The sequence below is a fragment of the Scylla paramamosain genome, unplaced genomic scaffold (genome assembly GCF_035594125.1).
Source record: "Scylla paramamosain isolate STU-SP2022 unplaced genomic scaffold, ASM3559412v1 Contig26, whole genome shotgun sequence".
Classification (NCBI taxonomy): domain Eukaryota; kingdom Metazoa; phylum Arthropoda; class Malacostraca; order Decapoda; family Portunidae; genus Scylla; species Scylla paramamosain.
In genome coordinates, this window is record NW_026973691.1 from 882,456 (window position 1) to 900,750 (window position 18,295).

The window sequence follows — 18,295 nt, forward strand, 5'->3', positions numbered from 1 at the left end:
CCAGTTCCCACCCAGTCCTTCTCACCACCTCTCCCACCACACTGCTCTTCTCCACTCAGTGTTATTACTCCACATCCACAGGCCATCACTAGCAGACCTCTTGGGTGGTTTCCAAGACCCCAGCTTGGCCTTCAAGACACTTAACCATACCAGGGTCTTCCTCCAGCAGCTCACCAGAATATAACTGGATAACTTGCCTGCTGCCAGTACCTCCAGGCCTCTAGAGGTTGTGGCACCACAGCCTGCACAGCCCCTCAAATCCCCAACAAGAACAAGAACACAACAGGATAGTGGGAGTGATGGCTTCAAGACACACTGCCACTGTACAGGGCAGCTGTTACTCTTGTACATCATGTGCTGCTTACAAGACTGTGCCTAAAAATCTGAGAGGAAAAAGTAAAAGCTCACAGGACTGGTTGACGAGACAGCTAAATGACCCTTATGTGAAGTTGACCAAGCAACATCAGCGCAGGTGAGCCTCAGCCCTCTCTTTTACCCCTTCCTTTCCCACATTAGCCATCTTCCCACTCCCTCCCCAGGAAGATCCCTATGATCATTAGCCAATGCAAGACACTGCAATAGAGTGACAGTGTATACCTGTTTTTTGGGGCCACTTCTTGGTAAATATATTGATCATGATAATTTTTCAGACTGAGATAAATTTTTTTACTGCTCAAAATATTATGCTTTTTCAAAAGGAGATAGTGACATTGAATAATCTTAGCTATAGCAGCTCCTCATGAAGCAGCTAAATTATGTGGATATTGGTGATGAATACATACTGTACAATATGGCTGTGAGGGTTGTTTTAGGGTCACTCACGGTTACATTAGTGACGTGATCCATCGTACACTGCGTCACAAATTGTAAGTCCATGCTGACAGGGTTTACTTGGAGAGATATCGTGTGATGCATGTGTTCGTATGTTTGTTTCCAGTATGTAATGATGCATGCTCTCTTGCATCTCTTTTGTTCAGCAAATGAGAACTGTACTTTTAATGACATTAGAATGTCGTTAAATGTCACTTACTTCCAGGCAATGCATCATTTATTTTCAGCCAGTCACCATGTGTATATGTTGCAGCCACAGTGTCAGCTAGTTACCCACAAGGGTACTCAGTGTCACAATGGCAACTGAGTGCACTGCACACAAATTTAAATACTTGGATTTTATCATGCAGTTCCATAAGCAAGGCATACAGTTCTTAAGATTGCACAGTGTTTTGCCAAAATTAGTTGAGTGCTGAACAATCGATGGCACCAGTACCCTTTGAGGATGAGGAAGAGGAGGTCTGCAAACCACACCTTGGACTCTTTATTTTTTCTATTAAGGTTTAGGTCTGGTTATGTTAGGTTAATGTCCTTAACCCATAAACTGCAACATTTATCATATGATGAACAGCATGTAACTGTGACTTACATCATATGATATGAAGGCTCTTTTTAATCTTGGCAGCCTGTATTTTGCACCCATATGCCTTGAAATGATGTTTGGCAACTCAGAGTGAGCGAGCCCACACTCTCTCTCTCTCTCTCTCTCTCTCTCTCTCTCTCTCTCTCTCTCTCTCTCTCTCTCTCTCTCTCTCTCTCTCTCTCTCTCTCTCTCTCTCTCTCTCTCTCTCTCTCTCTCTCTCTCTCTCTCTCTCTCTCTCTCTCTCTCTCTCTCTCTCTCTCTCTCTCTCTCTCTCTCTCTCTCTCTCTCTCTCTCTCTCTCTCTCTCTCTCTCTCTCACTTCCATGTGTGTGTGTGTGTGTGTGTGTGTGTGTGTGTGTGTGTGTGTGTGTGTGTGTGTGTATTTACCTAGTTGTGTTTACCTAGTTGTGGTGTATGGGAGGGGAGTAATCTCATAGTACCCTGTCCCTGTATCTATCAGTTTGGTTTTAAAAGCACTGACAGTTTCGGCATTGACAACATCTTCACTGAGTTCATTCCATTTGTTCTCATTTTAGTGAGGAAAACTATACTTCTTAATGTCTCTTCTACAGTTAACTTTCTTCAACTTCTTGCTGTGACCCCTTGTACTCTGTGTGTCTAAATTTATAAAAACTTTCTTTCTTCACATTTTCCATACCATTTATCATTCTATAGATGTTTATTAAATCTCCTCTCTCTCTCCTATTTTCAAGGGTAGGAATTTCCAACATTCTTAATCTCTAAATCTCTTCATAGGTCAATTTACTCAACTCTGAAACCATCTTAGTGACTGCTCTTTTTGCTTTTTCTAATTTTATAATATTCCTCTTTGTATGATGAGACCACACCACTGCTGCATATTCCAGTCTTAGTCTTATCATGGAAATCAACAACTTTTTATCATTTCTTCTTCCAAATATGAGTGCCATTCTTATTCTTTTTAACAATTTCACTGTCTCCAGTAATTTTATCAATGTGTCAAATTTTCAGTAACTGTTACTCCCAAATCTACTTCCTCTTTTGACTTCTTTAACTTCACACCATCCATATCATAATAATATTGTATTCTTTTCTTACTCTTACCAAACTCCATTACTTTGCATTTACTCAAATGGAATTCCATTTGCCAAGATTCACTCCATCTATTTATCTTATTTAAATCATTTACATTATCTATCCTTCTCATCAGTTTAGCATCATCTGCAAATAAGTTCATATAACTATCTGTTTCTTCATTTATGTCGTTCACATATATTACAAACTTTATCGGTCCTAAATCTGACCCCTGTGGGACACCACTAGTTACTTTTAGCCAAGATGAATTCTGTTCTTGTATTACAGTTCTCATCTCTCTATCATCCAGATAATCCTCCATTCACTCCAGCTGTCTTCCTCCAAATTTTCCATAATTTTTTAATCTTCCTTAGCAATCTTTGGGATGTACTTTGCTTTCTGCAAGTCTAAGTAGACACCATCCACCCATCCGTCTCTCTCCTGCACAATATTAACTATCCTTGAATGAAAGGACAGTAAGTTTATGGAGCATGATCTTCCCCTTTTAAATCCAAATTGACAATTTACTAAAACTTCATCTTTTTCCAAGTGTTCCATCCATCTTTCCTTTATTGTTCTTTCACATAATTTTCCTTCAGGAGGAGGCAGTAGACACCTGCTAAAACAATAATTACTCCCAGTGAGGTCTAAAGCACTGGATCAGGGGGTACTGTGAACTTATCATTAAACCTAGCTGTGATCTCACTGAACTTTTCCTTTTGTGTCTCACAACACAAGGGGGCAGTCACAGCCTGCCCTATAAAGACAACTCTCTTCCTCCACACAAAACTACAAGCACCTAATAACACACACAACCTTCACTCAAAATTTCAAAATTCATGGCAACTCCTACACCAGCTTTGGAGTCTTCATCTGGGGAGGGGACCACAAATGTCCCCTGGTTGGACTGCTCTGCTGATGACGACCCTAAGTATCTTGACACCCCCTCAATTTTTTCTTCATTTACTTCTGCAACATTTGTGATCTAAGATCTAATTTTCAATCTGTAGAACACCACCTCTCCTCTTCTAAACCTCATCTTCTTTTCCTCACTGAAATTCAGGTGCCTGAGGCAACTGACAGTAGCTCTTTTTCTGTTCCCTCCTACTTTCTCTATCCTCATTTTCAATCCAAAGCTGGATGTTGCATTTATGTGCACAACAATTTAACCTGCTCTCATGTCCATGCTCTTGAATCTTCCGAGTTTTCCACTATCTGGCTACGACTACAGAGTCACTCTCAAACTAAATTTATCTGTGCTGTACATTTCTCACCTAACTCCTCTGACTATAAGAAATTCTTTGACTACTTAATTTCCAAAGTGGAGCACATTCTGACACTCTTCCCTTTTTGCAGAGATCTCCATTCTTGGAGACTTCAGTGTTCACCATCAGCTTTGGCTTTCCTCTCCCTTCACTGACCATCCTGGTGAACTAGCCTTCAACTTTGCTATCCTCCACGACCTAGAGCAATTGGTGCAACACCCTACTTGTATTTCTGACCATCTTGGAGATATGCCCAACATTCTTGACTTCTTCCTGACCTCTAATCCTTCTATTTATGCTGTCGCCCTCTCTATTCCATTGAGCTCCTCCGATCACAGTCTCATATCTGTATCTTGTCCTATCACTCCAATCCCTCCTTAGGATCCCCCTAAGCAAAGGTGCCTCTGGCATTTTGCCTCTGCTAGTTGGGGGGACCTGAGGAGGTATTTTGCTGATTCTCCTTGGAATGACTACTGCTTCTGTGTCAGAGACCCGTCTTTGTGTGCTGAATGCATAACAGAGGTGATAGTGTCTGGCATGGAGGCGTACATTCCTCTCTCTTTTTCTCGGACTAAACCTTCCAAACCTTGGTTGAACACAGCTTGTTCTCGTGCTATACATGATAGAGAGGTGGCCCACAAAAGTTACTTAGGCCTTCCATCACCAGAATCTCATGCACTTTATATTTCTGTCTGGAACCATGCCAAGTCTGTTCTCCATCTAGTCAAAAACTCCTTCATTAATAGAAAGTGTCAAAATCTTTCAAGATCAAACTACCCTCATGACTCTCTGACATCTAGCCAAAAATATCTCCTGGCATCTAGCCAAAAATATCTTCAATAACTTTGCTTCTTCTTCTTCTTTCCCTCCTTTATTTCAACCAGATAGCACCACTACCATCACATCTATTTCTAAAGCTGAACTCTTTGCTCAAACCTTTGCTAAAAACTCTACCTTGAACGATTCTGGGCTTGTTCCTCCCTCTCCTCCACCCTCTAACTACTTCATGCTACCTATTAAAATTCTTCGCAATGATGTTTTCCATGCCCTTGCTGGCCTAAACCCTCGAAAGGCTTATGGACCTGATGGGATCCCTCCTATTGTTCTCTGAAACTGTGCCTCCGTGCTTGCACCTTGCCCAGTCAAACTCTTTCAGCACTGTCTGTCAACATCTACCTTTCCTTCTTGCTGAAAGTTTGCCTACATTCAGCCTGTTCCTAAAAAGGGTGACCGTTCTCCCTCAAACTACTGTCCTATTGCTTTAATTTCCTGCCTATCTAAAGTTTTTTAATCTATCCTCAACAGGAAGATACTTAAACATCTGTCACTTCACAAACTTCTATCTGATTGCCAGTATGGGTTCCGTCAAAGCCGCTCTACTGGTGATCCTCTGGCTTTCCTTACTGAGTCTTGGTCATCCTCTTTTAGAGATTTTGGTGAAACTTTTGCTGTTGCCTTGGACATATCAAAAGCTCCTGATAGAGTCTGGCACAAAGTCTTGATTTCCAAATTACCCCCCTATGGCTTCTATCTTTCTCTCAAGTTTCCTTTCTGACCGTTCTATTGCTGCTGTGGTAGACGGTCACTGTTCTTCTCCTAAATCTATTAACAGTGGTGTTCCTCAGGGTTCTGTCCTGTCACCCACTCTCTTCTTGTTATTCATCAATGACCTTGCAAACCAAATTTCCTACCCTGTCCACTCCTACGCTGATGATACCATCCTGCACTTTTCCATGTCTTTTTATAGACGTCCAACCCTTCAGGAGGTAAACATTTCAATCAGGGAAGCCACAGAATGCCTGACTTGTGATCTTTCTAAAATTTCTGATTGGGGCAGAGCAAACTTGGTATTGTTCAATGCCTCAAAAACTCAATTCCTCCATCTATCAACTCAACACTACCTTCCAGACAGCTATCTCCTCTTCTTTAGTGACACTCATCTGTCCCCCTCTTCTACACTGAACATCCTCGGTCTGTCCTTTACTTATAATCTGAACTGGAAACTTCACATCTCATCTCTAGCTAAAACAGCTTCTATGAAGTTAGGTGTTCTGAGATGTCTCTGCCAGTTTTCTCATCCCCCAGCTGCTAACTCTGTACAAGGGCCTTATCCGTCCATGTATGGAGTATGCTTCACATGTCTGGGGAGGTTCCACTCATGCCGCTCTTCTAGACAGGGTGGAATAAAAAAGTTTTCGTCTCATCAACTCCTCTCCTCTAACTGACTGTCTTCAGCCTTTCTCATCGCCGCAATGTTGCATCTCTAGCTGTCTTCTACCGCTATTTTCATGCTAACTGCTCTTCTGATCTTGCTAACTGCATGCTTCCCCTCCTTCCACAGCCTTGCTGCACAAGACTCTTCTTTCTCTCACCCCTATTCTGTCCACCTCTCTAATGCAAGAGTTAACCATTATACTCAATTATTGATCCCTTTCTTTGGTAAACTCTGGAACTCCCTGTCTGCTTCTGTATTTCCACCTTCCTATGAATTGAATTCCTTCAAGAGGGAGGTTTCAAGACACTTATCCTTCAATTTTTTTACTTTTCTGGGACTGGCATCTCGGTGGGCTTTTTTTTTTTATTGGATTTTCGTTGCCCTTGGCCAGTGTCCCTCCTACATAAAAAAAAAAAAAAACACTATTCAAGGACACTGGTCTTCAATATCTTGTTTGGTACTCCATCTGGATCAGATGCTTTAATTACTTCAAGTTTTTCCATCATCTTTAATATTTCCTCATAACTGACTGGGACTGCACTCAGTATATATCTCACCAACTTATCCCTTCCAGCATCAAACTCCCCTTCCACAGTAAATAACAATCTGAAACTATTGTACATAACATCCACCATGTCCTGTTTGGGTTCATTTATACACTTATCTATTATATCTCTTTTGTAGTTTCTTTTCTCCATTCTTATTATCTCAATGTACTTGTTTCTAGCATCAGTATATTCCTCCCATATGCTCTCAGTTTTCCTCTTCTTCCATCTATTCCAAGCATTTGATTTACAATTTGTAGTTTCTTTGCATTATGTATTGAACCATTCTTTACCCTTTCTACATCTCACTCCTCCTTTAGGTACAAATTTCTCCACAGCAGAATTATATTTCCTTATAAATTCATCTCATTTTCTGGAACATCTACATCTTCAAAGTCTTTCCAGCCCATGGCAACAAACTACTTTCTTAATTTTTCAAAATCATCTTTACTATATTTAAATCTTCTTACCTTATAATTTTCATCAGTGATTAATTACATTTTCATTTTTCAAATTAAATTCCATCAACATGTGATCACTTTTACCTAGAGGGCTATCATAGTGTATTGTTTCAATAATTTCCATGTCCTTGGTAAACACTAAATCAAGTCTTGATGGTTTATCTCTTCCACTAAATCTTATATCACAGTCTACCCACTGAGTCATCAAGTTTTCCACTGTTCAGGTTAACAGTCTATTACTCCATGAGGTCTCACTTCTAGTAGTTGTCAGTGTTTCCCACTTTATCTCCTTACAACTAAAATCACCAACAATAACTATATCACTACTTTCCATCACTATCTTTTCAAGACCTTTTAACACATCTACCAACGTCTCTTCGTGCTCTTCTTTTTGCCAAGCATTGGTCACAGGTGGCACATACACTCATACATAATTCATTATCCTTTCTTTTCCACTTCTAATCATCACTTGTAGAATTTCAGACTTGTCTTCACTTTTTATTACCCTCTCCACTTCAACACACTTCAGAATGATCACTCCCCCCTCCTCCCTTGTCACTTCTGTTTTTCACCCATAAATCATATTTACCAGTGTCAGGAGTTCCCCATTCATTTTTCCATTTTGTCTCACATAATACAGCAACATCTGGTGAGGTTCTGTTTAATAACTCATTTAATTCCATCTTTGTTGACATTAATCCATTTACATTAGTATAACATACTGTTTGATGTACCATTTCTTTATTCTCATGTCTCTTACTCTTCAGAAAAACTTATCTTTTTGTTTAGCCTCATCTATCAGCTCCTTTTGCTTCAACCTTTCAATCTCATCCATATCCCTGTTTATCCATACATTTTTATATTCTTCATCTCCAGACAACCTCCAAGACCCACTAATTACCTCTTCTGCTTGTACCTACATTGCAAACTTTGTGTGTTTGTGTGTGTGTGTGTGTGTGTGTGTGTGTGTCAGATATACACACAGCTCTGCAACACACACTTACACACACACACACACACACACACACACACACACACACACACACACACACACACACACACACACACACACACTGCACCCAAATCAGGCAGTTAAAAAATTAAAGACCTGTTGTTGTTTGAGATCCCTTACCACTCCTCGTACTCTCCTTTTGTCTTATCCCACAGGCATTGTCCATGATGCTTCCTGTGTTGTGGTTCCATCATGGCAGGCATGGAAGTGCCTCTCACTGCATCACCGCCTCATGATCATTGAGAGCATGGACACAGACGCTGAGGTGCGGCGCCTCTCCCCCATCACCCTCATTGCCAACACAAACCACTTTTTTTTTTTATCTTGTCCTTATAAATCTATTTACCAGATTGTCAATTCCACATGGGATTTTTTGTGAGTGTTACTAATGCCTCCGCCTCCTCCTCCTCCTCCAGGCCCTAGTGGGTACGTGGACCTCCTCAATGGACAGATGGACAGAGGCTGGTGTGCTGGCTACATGTATCAGGAGCAAATCTCAACCTTCTTCTCCGTTGTGGCAACAGGGATGACATATGAGATGGCCATGACCAGCACACCCCTTCAGGTACTGCTGTGGTGCTTGTAATGGTGTTGTAGTGGTTGTAATGGTGGTAGTAGTAATAGTAGACAGTGATTGTAGCTATGGTAATAGTAGTTGTAGTAATTTTCAGTGGTATAATAATAATAGTAATTGGAGATAAACAGCAGCCAATTTACACCAATCTTTTTGATGCATAACCTAACATCATTTAACCCAGCCTAACCTCACAACCTAGCACAATCTCACCCAACATTAAGCCAACCTAATCTAACTTAACCCAATCAATTATTATTTCAGGAGCTGCATCTCTAACCTAACCTCACCACACTGACCCTCCACTCACATCACATCTTCAGGTGCTGCGTCTGCACCTGCCACACAGTCCATCCTCTGAGGCCGTTGTCCTGCTCATCTTCCCAAAGCCTCAGCGTTATGACACCTATGTGGATGGTGTCTTTGTTCCCCCAGCCAACCTCAACACCTCTGCAGCCGGCTACAAGCTGTTGCCTGAGAACCCCACCCATCCTCAGGCTTTCCTTCCCATGTTGGACAATGTAAGGGATGGCTGTGTGCTGTGTTGTGTTGTGTCGTGTTGTGTTTGGAATGTAAGGAATGACTGTGTGTTGTGTTGTGTAGGGAATATAAGGAATGGCTGTGTGTTGTTTTGTGTTGTTTGAGGCACTGGAGCTCTGTACTTTGCCCTGTCAGTTTGGGGCAAAGGACCAACTGCTCTGCCTTGTCTCTTCCTGCTGGTAACAGAACAACCACTCAGCCTTGCCTCTCCCTGTCAGTTTTGTCATGCCTCCCTATCTGTTTAGTTTTGTCATGCCTCTCACTGTCAGTTTTGTTATGCCTTTCTCAATTTTGTCATGTCCCCATGTCAGTTTTGTTGTGCCTCCCTGTCAGTTTTGTCATGCCTCCCTCTCAGTCTTGTCATGTCTCTCCATGTCAGTTTTGTCAGGCCTCCCTCTCAGTCTTGTCATGTCTCTCCATGTCAGTTTTGTCAGGCCTCCCTGTCAGTCTTGTCATGTCTCTCCCTGTCAGTTTTGTCATAGCTCTCCCTGATAGTTTTAGGCAAGGGAAACACTATTATGCCATGCCTGTCTCTGTCGCCACCTCTCCAGCTCACCCAGACCCTCCCCTACAGGCAATGAGGACCAGCTTCTTCCAGCGCAGTGCTAAGCTGGTCCATGTGGTGCTGTGCGAAGGCCACATCCTTGACATCAAGACCACACCCATGATCACCCTCACCAGTGGCCTCATGGTGAAGGAAGATGAATTTTATGAGCAGAACTTGGTGTTGAATCTGGCCAGCCTGTTTGAGGTATCCCCAAACAACATCAGGGTCATCAGTGTTATGCAGGAGCTCTCCAAGAGACAGCAGGGAAGGCTGGAGGTGGGCACAGTGAGGATGCATGTTGGGTCTGGTCTGTGTTGAGTCTGACTGTGGTGGGTGCAGCTGTGTTCAGTGTGGCTGTGTTGAGTCTGGCTTTGTTGGATCTGTGTGTTGTGCATGGCAGTGTTGGTCTGTGTGTTATGTGTGACCATGTTGTTTGTGGCTGTTGGGTGTGGCTGTGTTTGGTGTGGCTGTCTGGGCTGCCTGGTCTCCCTTACTAGTAGGAGCTCAACATGCAAGACTTATTCTCAAATGTTTGGGAGTTTCAACTAATTGGAGATCTAATGGAATTTATCTGAGTTTTCAAGGTAATTTTTATGACACTTGTGATAGGGAATGATCTCACCATGAAAGGGCAGGATTAAACCAGTTTATGCTGTGAGGCTTTGCTGTGGAAGTATGTGGACAGCTGTGGTGTGCCTAAGCTCTTGGGATGTAGCAGGGTGGTCCACAAGACTGTCCCATTACACTAGGAGCCAACGGAGCTAAGAGTGTGAGTGATGTGTGCAGGAGTGTGTGATGCTTTGTGTGGGCCATCCTGTGTGAGATTGCCAGCCTGGTATATAGATAGATAGATAGTGGTAGTTTAACAAGGACTGTGCCAAATGAATGGGAAAGTTGCCTATGAGATTCTTACTATTCATTATATCTGAAAATAATTACTAAAGAGAACAAAATGTTTAAGAATACAACTTAAATTTACTTAGGCTGAAGTGGCCAGCACTCACACTACAAGCCTGAATGGTGAGGAGGAGGAGGGAGCAATTGGTGGGGAGGTGATTCCCTACAAGAAGCTGGTGCAGAGTCTGGAGAAGGCCGTCAATAGATTCCAGGATGGATCATGCAGCAACTGTGCCTCTCTCTCTTGGTAAAGTGAACCTCTGCTCTTTGTTCCTTTGTGATCTTATGTTGTCTCTTCCTCCAATGCTTCCTCTTAAGGCAAACACTACTCTGTCTCTTTACTGCCTTAAGTCATCTCTCACTCCTGTAACTCCTTTTGGTAAAATAACACTGTTCTCTGCCCCTTTACTGCCTTGAATCATGTCCTCCTGCACTTTGTCATCAGCTGAACCATTAACAGAGGTAGTGTGTTCCTCCAATACCCACCTCTCTTCCTCAGGTGAGTGACCCCATCGAGCCACCACCCAAGGAAGCCCCTCCAAAGGCCACAGAGGAGGAAGGCAGTGTTGTCATTCTGGATGCCAAGCTGTTCTACAAGCAGCAGGAGAAGGAGGTGGCAGAGAAGATCAAGGAAAGCCTGGCAGTGACTGAGTATGCCAAGCCATCCAGTGCATTGGTGCTGAGTGGTGTGTCCAGCAGTGTGGTGCAGTACACAGTGTTTGAAATGCAGCTGTCCTTTACTGTGCTGGATACAGAGGTGTGTGTGTAGTTGTAGTATACAGGGACTAAGCTACACACCTCTGGTTCTGTCTCCTCCTTTATTCATCCATCAGTTTATGTACATTTCTTGCCTCTCTCACCTTTGTTTTTCTACTTGTGATAAACAGGGGCTGGGCTACATTCCTTATCCCATCTCTGTATTCATTCAGTTCTTGTGTGTGTGTGTGTGTGTGTGTGTGTGTGTGTGTGTGTGTGTGTGTGTGTGTGTGTGTGTGTGTTTACCTAGTTGTATTTACCTAGTTGTGAAATACAGGACAAGATCCACACTAGGCTTGTGCCGTCCCGTCTCCATATCGACTTTTATCTAGATTTTCTTTAAATTTATGAATTGTCTTTGCACATACAGTCTCATCCTTAAGTTCATTCCACACTGTTATACTTCTGTGTGGGAAGCTATGTTTCTTGATGTCTCTTCTGCAAACACTCCTATTCAGTCTCCTTCCATGTCCTCTTGTGTCTCTAGTATCTGGTATCAAGAGGTCTTCTCTGTCCGACTTTTCCATTCTTTCCAGTATTCTATATATATAGCTATCAAATCACCTCTTTCCCTCTTTTTTTCTAGTGTAGTCAGGCCCAACCTCTTCAACCTTTCCTCATAACTATACTCTCTTAAGCTTGCAAGGATTTTAGTTGCAGCTCTGGATTCTTTCTAACTTTCTTGTATCCTTTTTCAAACTTCGACCACACTGATGCTGTGTACTCCAATCTCGGACGTATCATCGTTGTTATTAGTTTTTTATCATATCTTCATCAATATAGGAGAATGCTATCTTGATGTTTTTCAGCAGTTTATATGTTTCTCCTATAATTTTTGTTTATGTGCTTCCAAAATGATAAATTATCAGTAATAATTACTCCTAGGTCTTTTTCTTCTGATCTTATAGAGATTTCCTCATTCCCTAAGTAATAGTTGCCAACTGGTCTTTTCACACTTTTTCCAAACCTCATCACACTACATTTTTTAGCATTAAACTCCATGTTCCACCTCATTAATCCTTCATTAATCTTAATTAAGTCCTGATTTAAAGCATTGCAATCCTCTTCATTTGTTACTTTCCTCATAATCTTAGCATCATGAGTGAAAATGTTCATGTAACTTTCTACACCTTCTGTCACATCGTTTACATAAACTGTGAACAAAATAGCCACTCGTTACTGTTCTCCAGTTCGACCTGCTGCCTTTAATTACTGTCCTCATTTCTCTGTTTGTCAAAAAGTCAGTCATCCACTTTAACAGTGATCCACTGAGTCCTCCAGTTGTTTCCAATTTCCATATTAGTCTTCTGTGTGGAACTTTATTGAATGCTTTTCTCAGATCTAAGTATATGCAGTTGGCCCATCCATCTCTCTCTGGCACTATATCTATTACTCTTGAGTAGAAATATATAAAATTTGTGACATAAGATCTCCCTTTTCTGAAACCAAACTGTTTCTCTGTTATCACCTTGTTGTCCTCTAGGTATTTCACCCATCTGTTCTTGATAATCTTTTCACAAATCTTTGCCACCACACTTGTGAGTGATACAGGTCTATAATTTAATGGATCTTCTTTACTTCCAGTCTTGTGGATTGGGGTAATATCTGCCCATTTCCAATCTATGGGTACTCTACCTTTTACCAGGGTGGTGCTAATTATATTGTGCAACACTGAGACTAATTGTGAGCTATGCTCTTTTAAAATCCAACTGGAGACACCATCAGGACCCATTGCTTTCCTTACATCCAGGTCTTCCAACATATTCTTTACTTCATCTACTGATGTTTTAATCTCCTTTAGGTCGGTCCCTTTTTCTAATGCTGTCCTCTCATCTCTGAAATCATTTTCCTTAGTAGACACAGAGTGGAAGTATCTGTTAAACACTTCAGCTACCTCTTCTGGGTTATCCACTATCTCTTCTCCAGCTTCTACTGTGCTTATTTCATCTTTACTCTTTAATTTTCCATTAATGAATTTATAAAATAATTTTGGTTGGTCTTTACATTTCTCCACAACATTCTTTTCAAAATTTTTCTGCTCATCTCTGCGAGTTTTAAGAAATTCGTTCCTCTTCCTTATATAATTGTTCCATAGGTCCAGTCTCCTGTTTTTCTTCCACTTGTTCCATGCTTTTTCTCTCTCCAATCTAGCTGTTGCACATCTCCTGTTGTACCAATCCTTTTTGAAAAGGTTCTCTGTTGATCTTTTGGGTACCCATTTCTCTACTCCCTTATTATAAATGTCCAGGAAAGCTGTCCACTTTTCCTCTATGTCCTCCTTTTGAATAACCATGTTCCAATTCACTTCACTGAAATACTTCCTAAGTTGTCCAAAGTTAGTCTTGCTGTAGTTTAGCCATTCTCTTCTGTGGTCCTCTTTTCTTATACTGAGGTTATTATCCGTAGCTGTGAACTGAATCAGCACATGATCACTTTTTCCTATTGGGTTTATGTATTTAAGGTCTTCTACTATTTCTTGTTTCTTGGTGGAAATTAGATTGAGCCTTGAAGGTGCTTCATTTCATCTAAATCTTGTGTCATCTGTAACCCATTGTGTCAGGAAATTTTCAATAGCCAGGTCTAGTAGCTTGTTCCCCCCATGATGGCTCACTGCCTTCTCCCTAGATATCTCTTTACAGTTAAAGTCCCCCATCAGGAGTATATCATCATTTTCCTCAAATAACTCTGCCAAATGTGTCCTTGTGTCCTCAAGCATTTTGTTTTATTCATCCTCTCTCCAAGAGTTGGAATAGGGGAGAACATAAGTCACCACAATGTTACAGTATCTTACAGTATTCTGTCTTAAGTTTATTTTCAATACTTCTGCCTCCTCCACCCCATATGTGACAGATTCCACTAATAAATCCTTCCTAATTAGAAGCATCACACCTCCTCCCTGTTTATTTTTTTCTATTTCTCATCCAGAGGTTATATTTTCCTTCACCAATATTTGATATATCCCTTCACTTGCCAATTTAATTTCAACAATTCCCATGATGTCCGGTTTCTCCTCTTTTAATTTCTTCGATCTCTCCAGTGAGCTCTTTTTCTTCTTGTAATGTCCCCACTAATTTTTCCACACATATCTTTTCCTTCTTTTCTCTTTCAGTCCACTGAGGTGTATACTCTTCCTTCAGACCGAATACCACAAGTTTTTTTTCTTATCCTCAGTTTCTCTCACCAAGTTTTCTTTCTGTTTTATAACTTGAACAACTTTTTCTGTTAGCTTTGTGTTGTTTTGCCTTTGTTTGTTCCTCCACAATTTCCCTAAAATCAGTCTTTTCTTCCTCTTGTTCTTTCTTCCAATTTTCTTGTTTTACGTTTAACTCTTCCACTTTCCCTTCATATTCCATTGCTTTTTTTTCATATAACGTTTGTTTTTTTATGTAGATCGTCGTATGCACCTTTCCACACCCCCCTTCTTGGTGATCAAAGTCTCAACCATCTTTTCCATCTTCTCAAGTCTATCCTTCATTTCCTTCATTTCAGTTTCCACTGTGATAATTTTCCTTCTCATCATTGCTTTCCCGACCCTTCAGTTCTCTTTCCCAAATCCTGAGAAGTCTCTCTGTCTACCTCTTCAGGACGATCCCCGTTGGGGTAAACATGATAGTGGGGACCGAAGAAGTCCCCTCTTCACTGCTCATTATAACAATTTAACTGCTTCCTGCAAAACACTTTTGGAGATGGGACAGCAACAAGTAGAGCCAGTGTGAACTCTCAGACTCTGTATTTCTACTAGGGCAGCTCTCAGCGACGTAGAGGGCTGGATTTTTAGCGTGTGGGTGTGTGTGTGTGTGTGTGTGTGTGTGTGTGTGTGTGTGTGGGTGTGTGTGTGTGTGTGTGTGTGTGTGTTTAGTAAACCTTCAGGCCTTTTGGGTTCCCATGAAAGGACTCAAAGATGCACCAATAATTTCTCTCCTCTCTCTCTCTCTCCTCTCTCTCTCTCTCTCTCTCTCTCTCTCTCTCTCTCCTCTCTCTCTCTTCTCATCTCTCTCTCTCTCTCTCCTCTCTCTCTCTCTCTCTCTCTCTCTCTCTCTCTCTCTCTCTCTCTCTCTCTCTCTCTCTCTCTCTCTCTCTCTCTCTCTCTCTCTCTCTCTCTCTGAGTCCATTCCATTCATCCACCACTATTTAAAAACCAATTCCTTCCTATCTCTTTTAAATTTAACTTAATCAGGGTACATTAATGGTGTCTCTAGGGATTAGCCTGACAGGATACTGAGGGAAATACAAGTCTGACGTGCCAAAAAAGGAGAGAAAAGGATCTCAGCTTTACCAAGATACAATTACTATTGGAGTCACATAAGTGATCTAATAGTTGGTCTTCTTTTGGTCTCTCCTCAGCACATAAGTAATCTAATAACTGGTCTTCTTTTGGTCTCCCCTCAGTGCATAAGTGATGTAATAGTTGGTCTTCTTTTGGCCTCCCCTCAGCTTGACACAGACGAGTGCAGCAATGGTCCTGCAGCAGCCCAGCATAGTGCAGGCCAGACAGCCCACCGCCATCACTGTTCACTTTGTTGACAAGGGCTCTGGCTTGGTGCTTAATGGCCTGGCTTTCAAGGTGAGGAGACAGACAGGCATGATTGACTTAAATGTTGCATATAAAGAGTAATAAAATGATATAATCTTTGTTAACATGATGTGAGGAAGTGAGGAGACAGACAGGAATGATTTTTTTTTTTTTTTTTTTTTAGAGTAATAAAACAATATAATTTCTGTTATTGTTCAGTTTGTTGACAAAGATTCTGGATTGTAGTTTGATGGCAAGTCATTGAAGGTGAGGAGATGACAAAATCAAGTTAAATTTTTTTTGGATAGCGTAATAAAACAATATTAATTCTGTTATCAAGAGGCATTCAGTTTGTTGACAAGGACTCTGGCCCAGTGCTTGGATGGCAAGACTTTAAAGGTGGGGTAGACAGGAATAATCGAGTCAAGTTTATTTTTTTGCATACATGCATGAAGTAATAAAACAATATTATTTCTGTTATCATGATACATTCATTCAGTTTGTTTACAAAAATTCTGGCTTAATGTTTGATGGTGAGGCTTTCAAGGTGAAATTACTAAGTTAATTAAGGGACTGTAATTAACTTTTTTTTAATGAAAATGTGTGCAAAAAGCAACATTGGTCTGTGCACACTGAAAAAATCATCCAGCACTTTGGCAATAATCTGCCAAAGTTTGAGCTGTGTGTTTGAGACATAGCTTGTTTACCACTCAGGCTTTAGATTACACCTTGTGGTACTCCTTATGTTTTGCTGTTTTTCATATACTGTATCTGTTTTTTTTTGTGTGTGCATGATTTTTGGAGACTTTTTTTCAGATGTGTGGCATGTTACCCCTAAGTGGTGGGAGGGGAGGGAGTGGGATAGTAATTACTGGATAATGAGTCAGTACTTAGTTGGCCTAAGGTGAGGCCAGGGCATGTATGTACTGCCACGCTGGTGCCAGACCATCCACACGACTCATAAAATTTATGAGAGGAATTGTGTTACTATCTTCTGTGAAGACCATAACCATAGCAGAGTCTTGTAAGTACAGTTACTAGGGTGCTGTAGGGAGGTCCACAACACTGTTCCTTCCCACCAGAGACCAATGGGCCTAAGAGTGTGAGTGATGTGTGTGTGAGTGAGTGGTGCTTTGTCTGGGATTGGTGGCCTGGTATATAGATAAGTAGATAGATGAATGGAGTAAAATCATACCTTCTCTGTTATCCTTCCATAAGAAAGCACAGAAGTTGAGAGAAATTGCATCTGTACTGTATTTTTTTTCCTGAGCCTCTTCTCTCTCCTCCTCAGGCCAGACATTTGTGGGCAAACTGCTGGCAAAGACTGCTGAGGGACACTTTGAGGTTATCCAGAGGTATGCCAAGTAAGAAACAGAAGAGAATGTTACAAGGAGTGAGGCAGCAGGCACCTGCCAAAATGATAATTACTCCCAGTGAGGTCTAAAGCACTGGATGATGGGGTGCTGTGAACTTATCATTAAATGCAGCTGTGACCTCACTGAATGTTTCCCTTAGTGTCTCACAACACAAGGGAGCAGTCACAGCCTGCCCTCTAAAAACAACTTTCTTCCTTCATACAAAACTACAAGCACCTAATTACACACACACACTCTTCACTCAATTGTCATGGCGACTCCTACACCAGCCTCAGAGTCACCATCGGGGGAGGGGACCACAAATGTCCCCAGATCAGACTGCTCTTCTGGTATCGACCATAAGTGTCTTGACACCTCCCTCAACTTTTTCTTCATTAACTCCTGCAACATTCGCAGTCTTGGATTTAATTTTCAGTCTGTAAAACACCATCTCTCCTCTACTAAACCTCATTTTCTTTTCCTCACTGAAACACAGGTGTCTAAGGTAACTGACATTAGCCCCATTTCTGTTCTCTCCTACTTTCTCTATCCTCATTTTCTCAATCCAAAGCTGGATGTTGCATTTATGTGTGCAACAACTTAACCTGCTCTCTTGCCCATGCTCTTGAATCTTCCAAGTTTTCCACCATCTGGCTACGACTACAGAGTCACTCTCAAACTAAATGTATTTGTGCTGTATAGCTCTCACTTAACTCCTCTGATTATAAGAAATTCTTTGACTACTTTCCAAAGTGGAGCACATTCTGACTCTTCCCTTTTGTGGAGGTCTCCATTCTTGGAGATTTCAATGTTCACCACCAGCTTTGGCTTTCCTTTTCATCTCCCTTCACTGACCATCCTGGTGAACTAACCTTCAACTTTGGTATCCTCCAGGACCTAGAGCAATTGGTGCAACATTCTACTCATAATCCTAACTGTTTTGGAGATACGCCCAACATTATTAACCTTTTCCTAATCTCTAAACCTTCTGATTATGCTGTCACCCTCTCTTCTCTGTTGGGCTCCTCCAATCACAATCTCATATCTGTATCTTGTCCTATCACTCCAATCCCTCCTCAGCATCCCCATAAGTAGAAGTGCCTCTAGCATTTTGTCTCAGCTAGCTACAGGGACCTGAGGAGGTATTTT

General features: G+C 41.4%; 1 protein-coding gene across 8 annotated transcripts in view; it reads left to right on the forward strand.

Moving 5' to 3' along the window:
• The window catches only part of LOC135097600 (uncharacterized), a 32,617-nt gene extending 15,431 nt beyond the window's left edge, over positions 1–17,186 (forward strand). For 6 of the 8 annotated variants that reach the window (XM_063999528.1, XM_063999526.1, XM_063999529.1 and 3 more), the window contains 9 exons: positions 82–472; positions 8,120–8,229; positions 8,381–8,529; positions 8,862–9,059; positions 9,653–9,901; positions 10,609–10,769; positions 11,022–11,279; positions 15,713–15,842; positions 17,083–17,185. In XM_063999528.1, the coding sequence (XP_063855598.1) occupies positions 8,416–8,529; positions 8,862–9,059; positions 9,653–9,901; positions 10,609–10,769; positions 11,022–11,025 (726 nt within the window). In that variant the 5' untranslated portion in view covers positions 82–472; positions 8,120–8,229; positions 8,381–8,415 and the 3' untranslated portion in view covers positions 11,026–11,279; positions 15,713–15,842; positions 17,083–17,185. Of the gene's footprint in view, positions 1–81; positions 473–8,119; positions 8,230–8,380; positions 8,530–8,861; positions 9,060–9,652; positions 9,902–10,608; positions 10,770–11,021; positions 11,280–15,712; positions 15,843–17,082 lie in introns of all 8 variants that reach the window. The other 2 variants (XM_063999525.1, XM_063999530.1) reach the window with 2 other exon arrangements.
• The last annotated feature ends 1,109 nt before the right edge of the window (positions 17,187–18,295 follow it).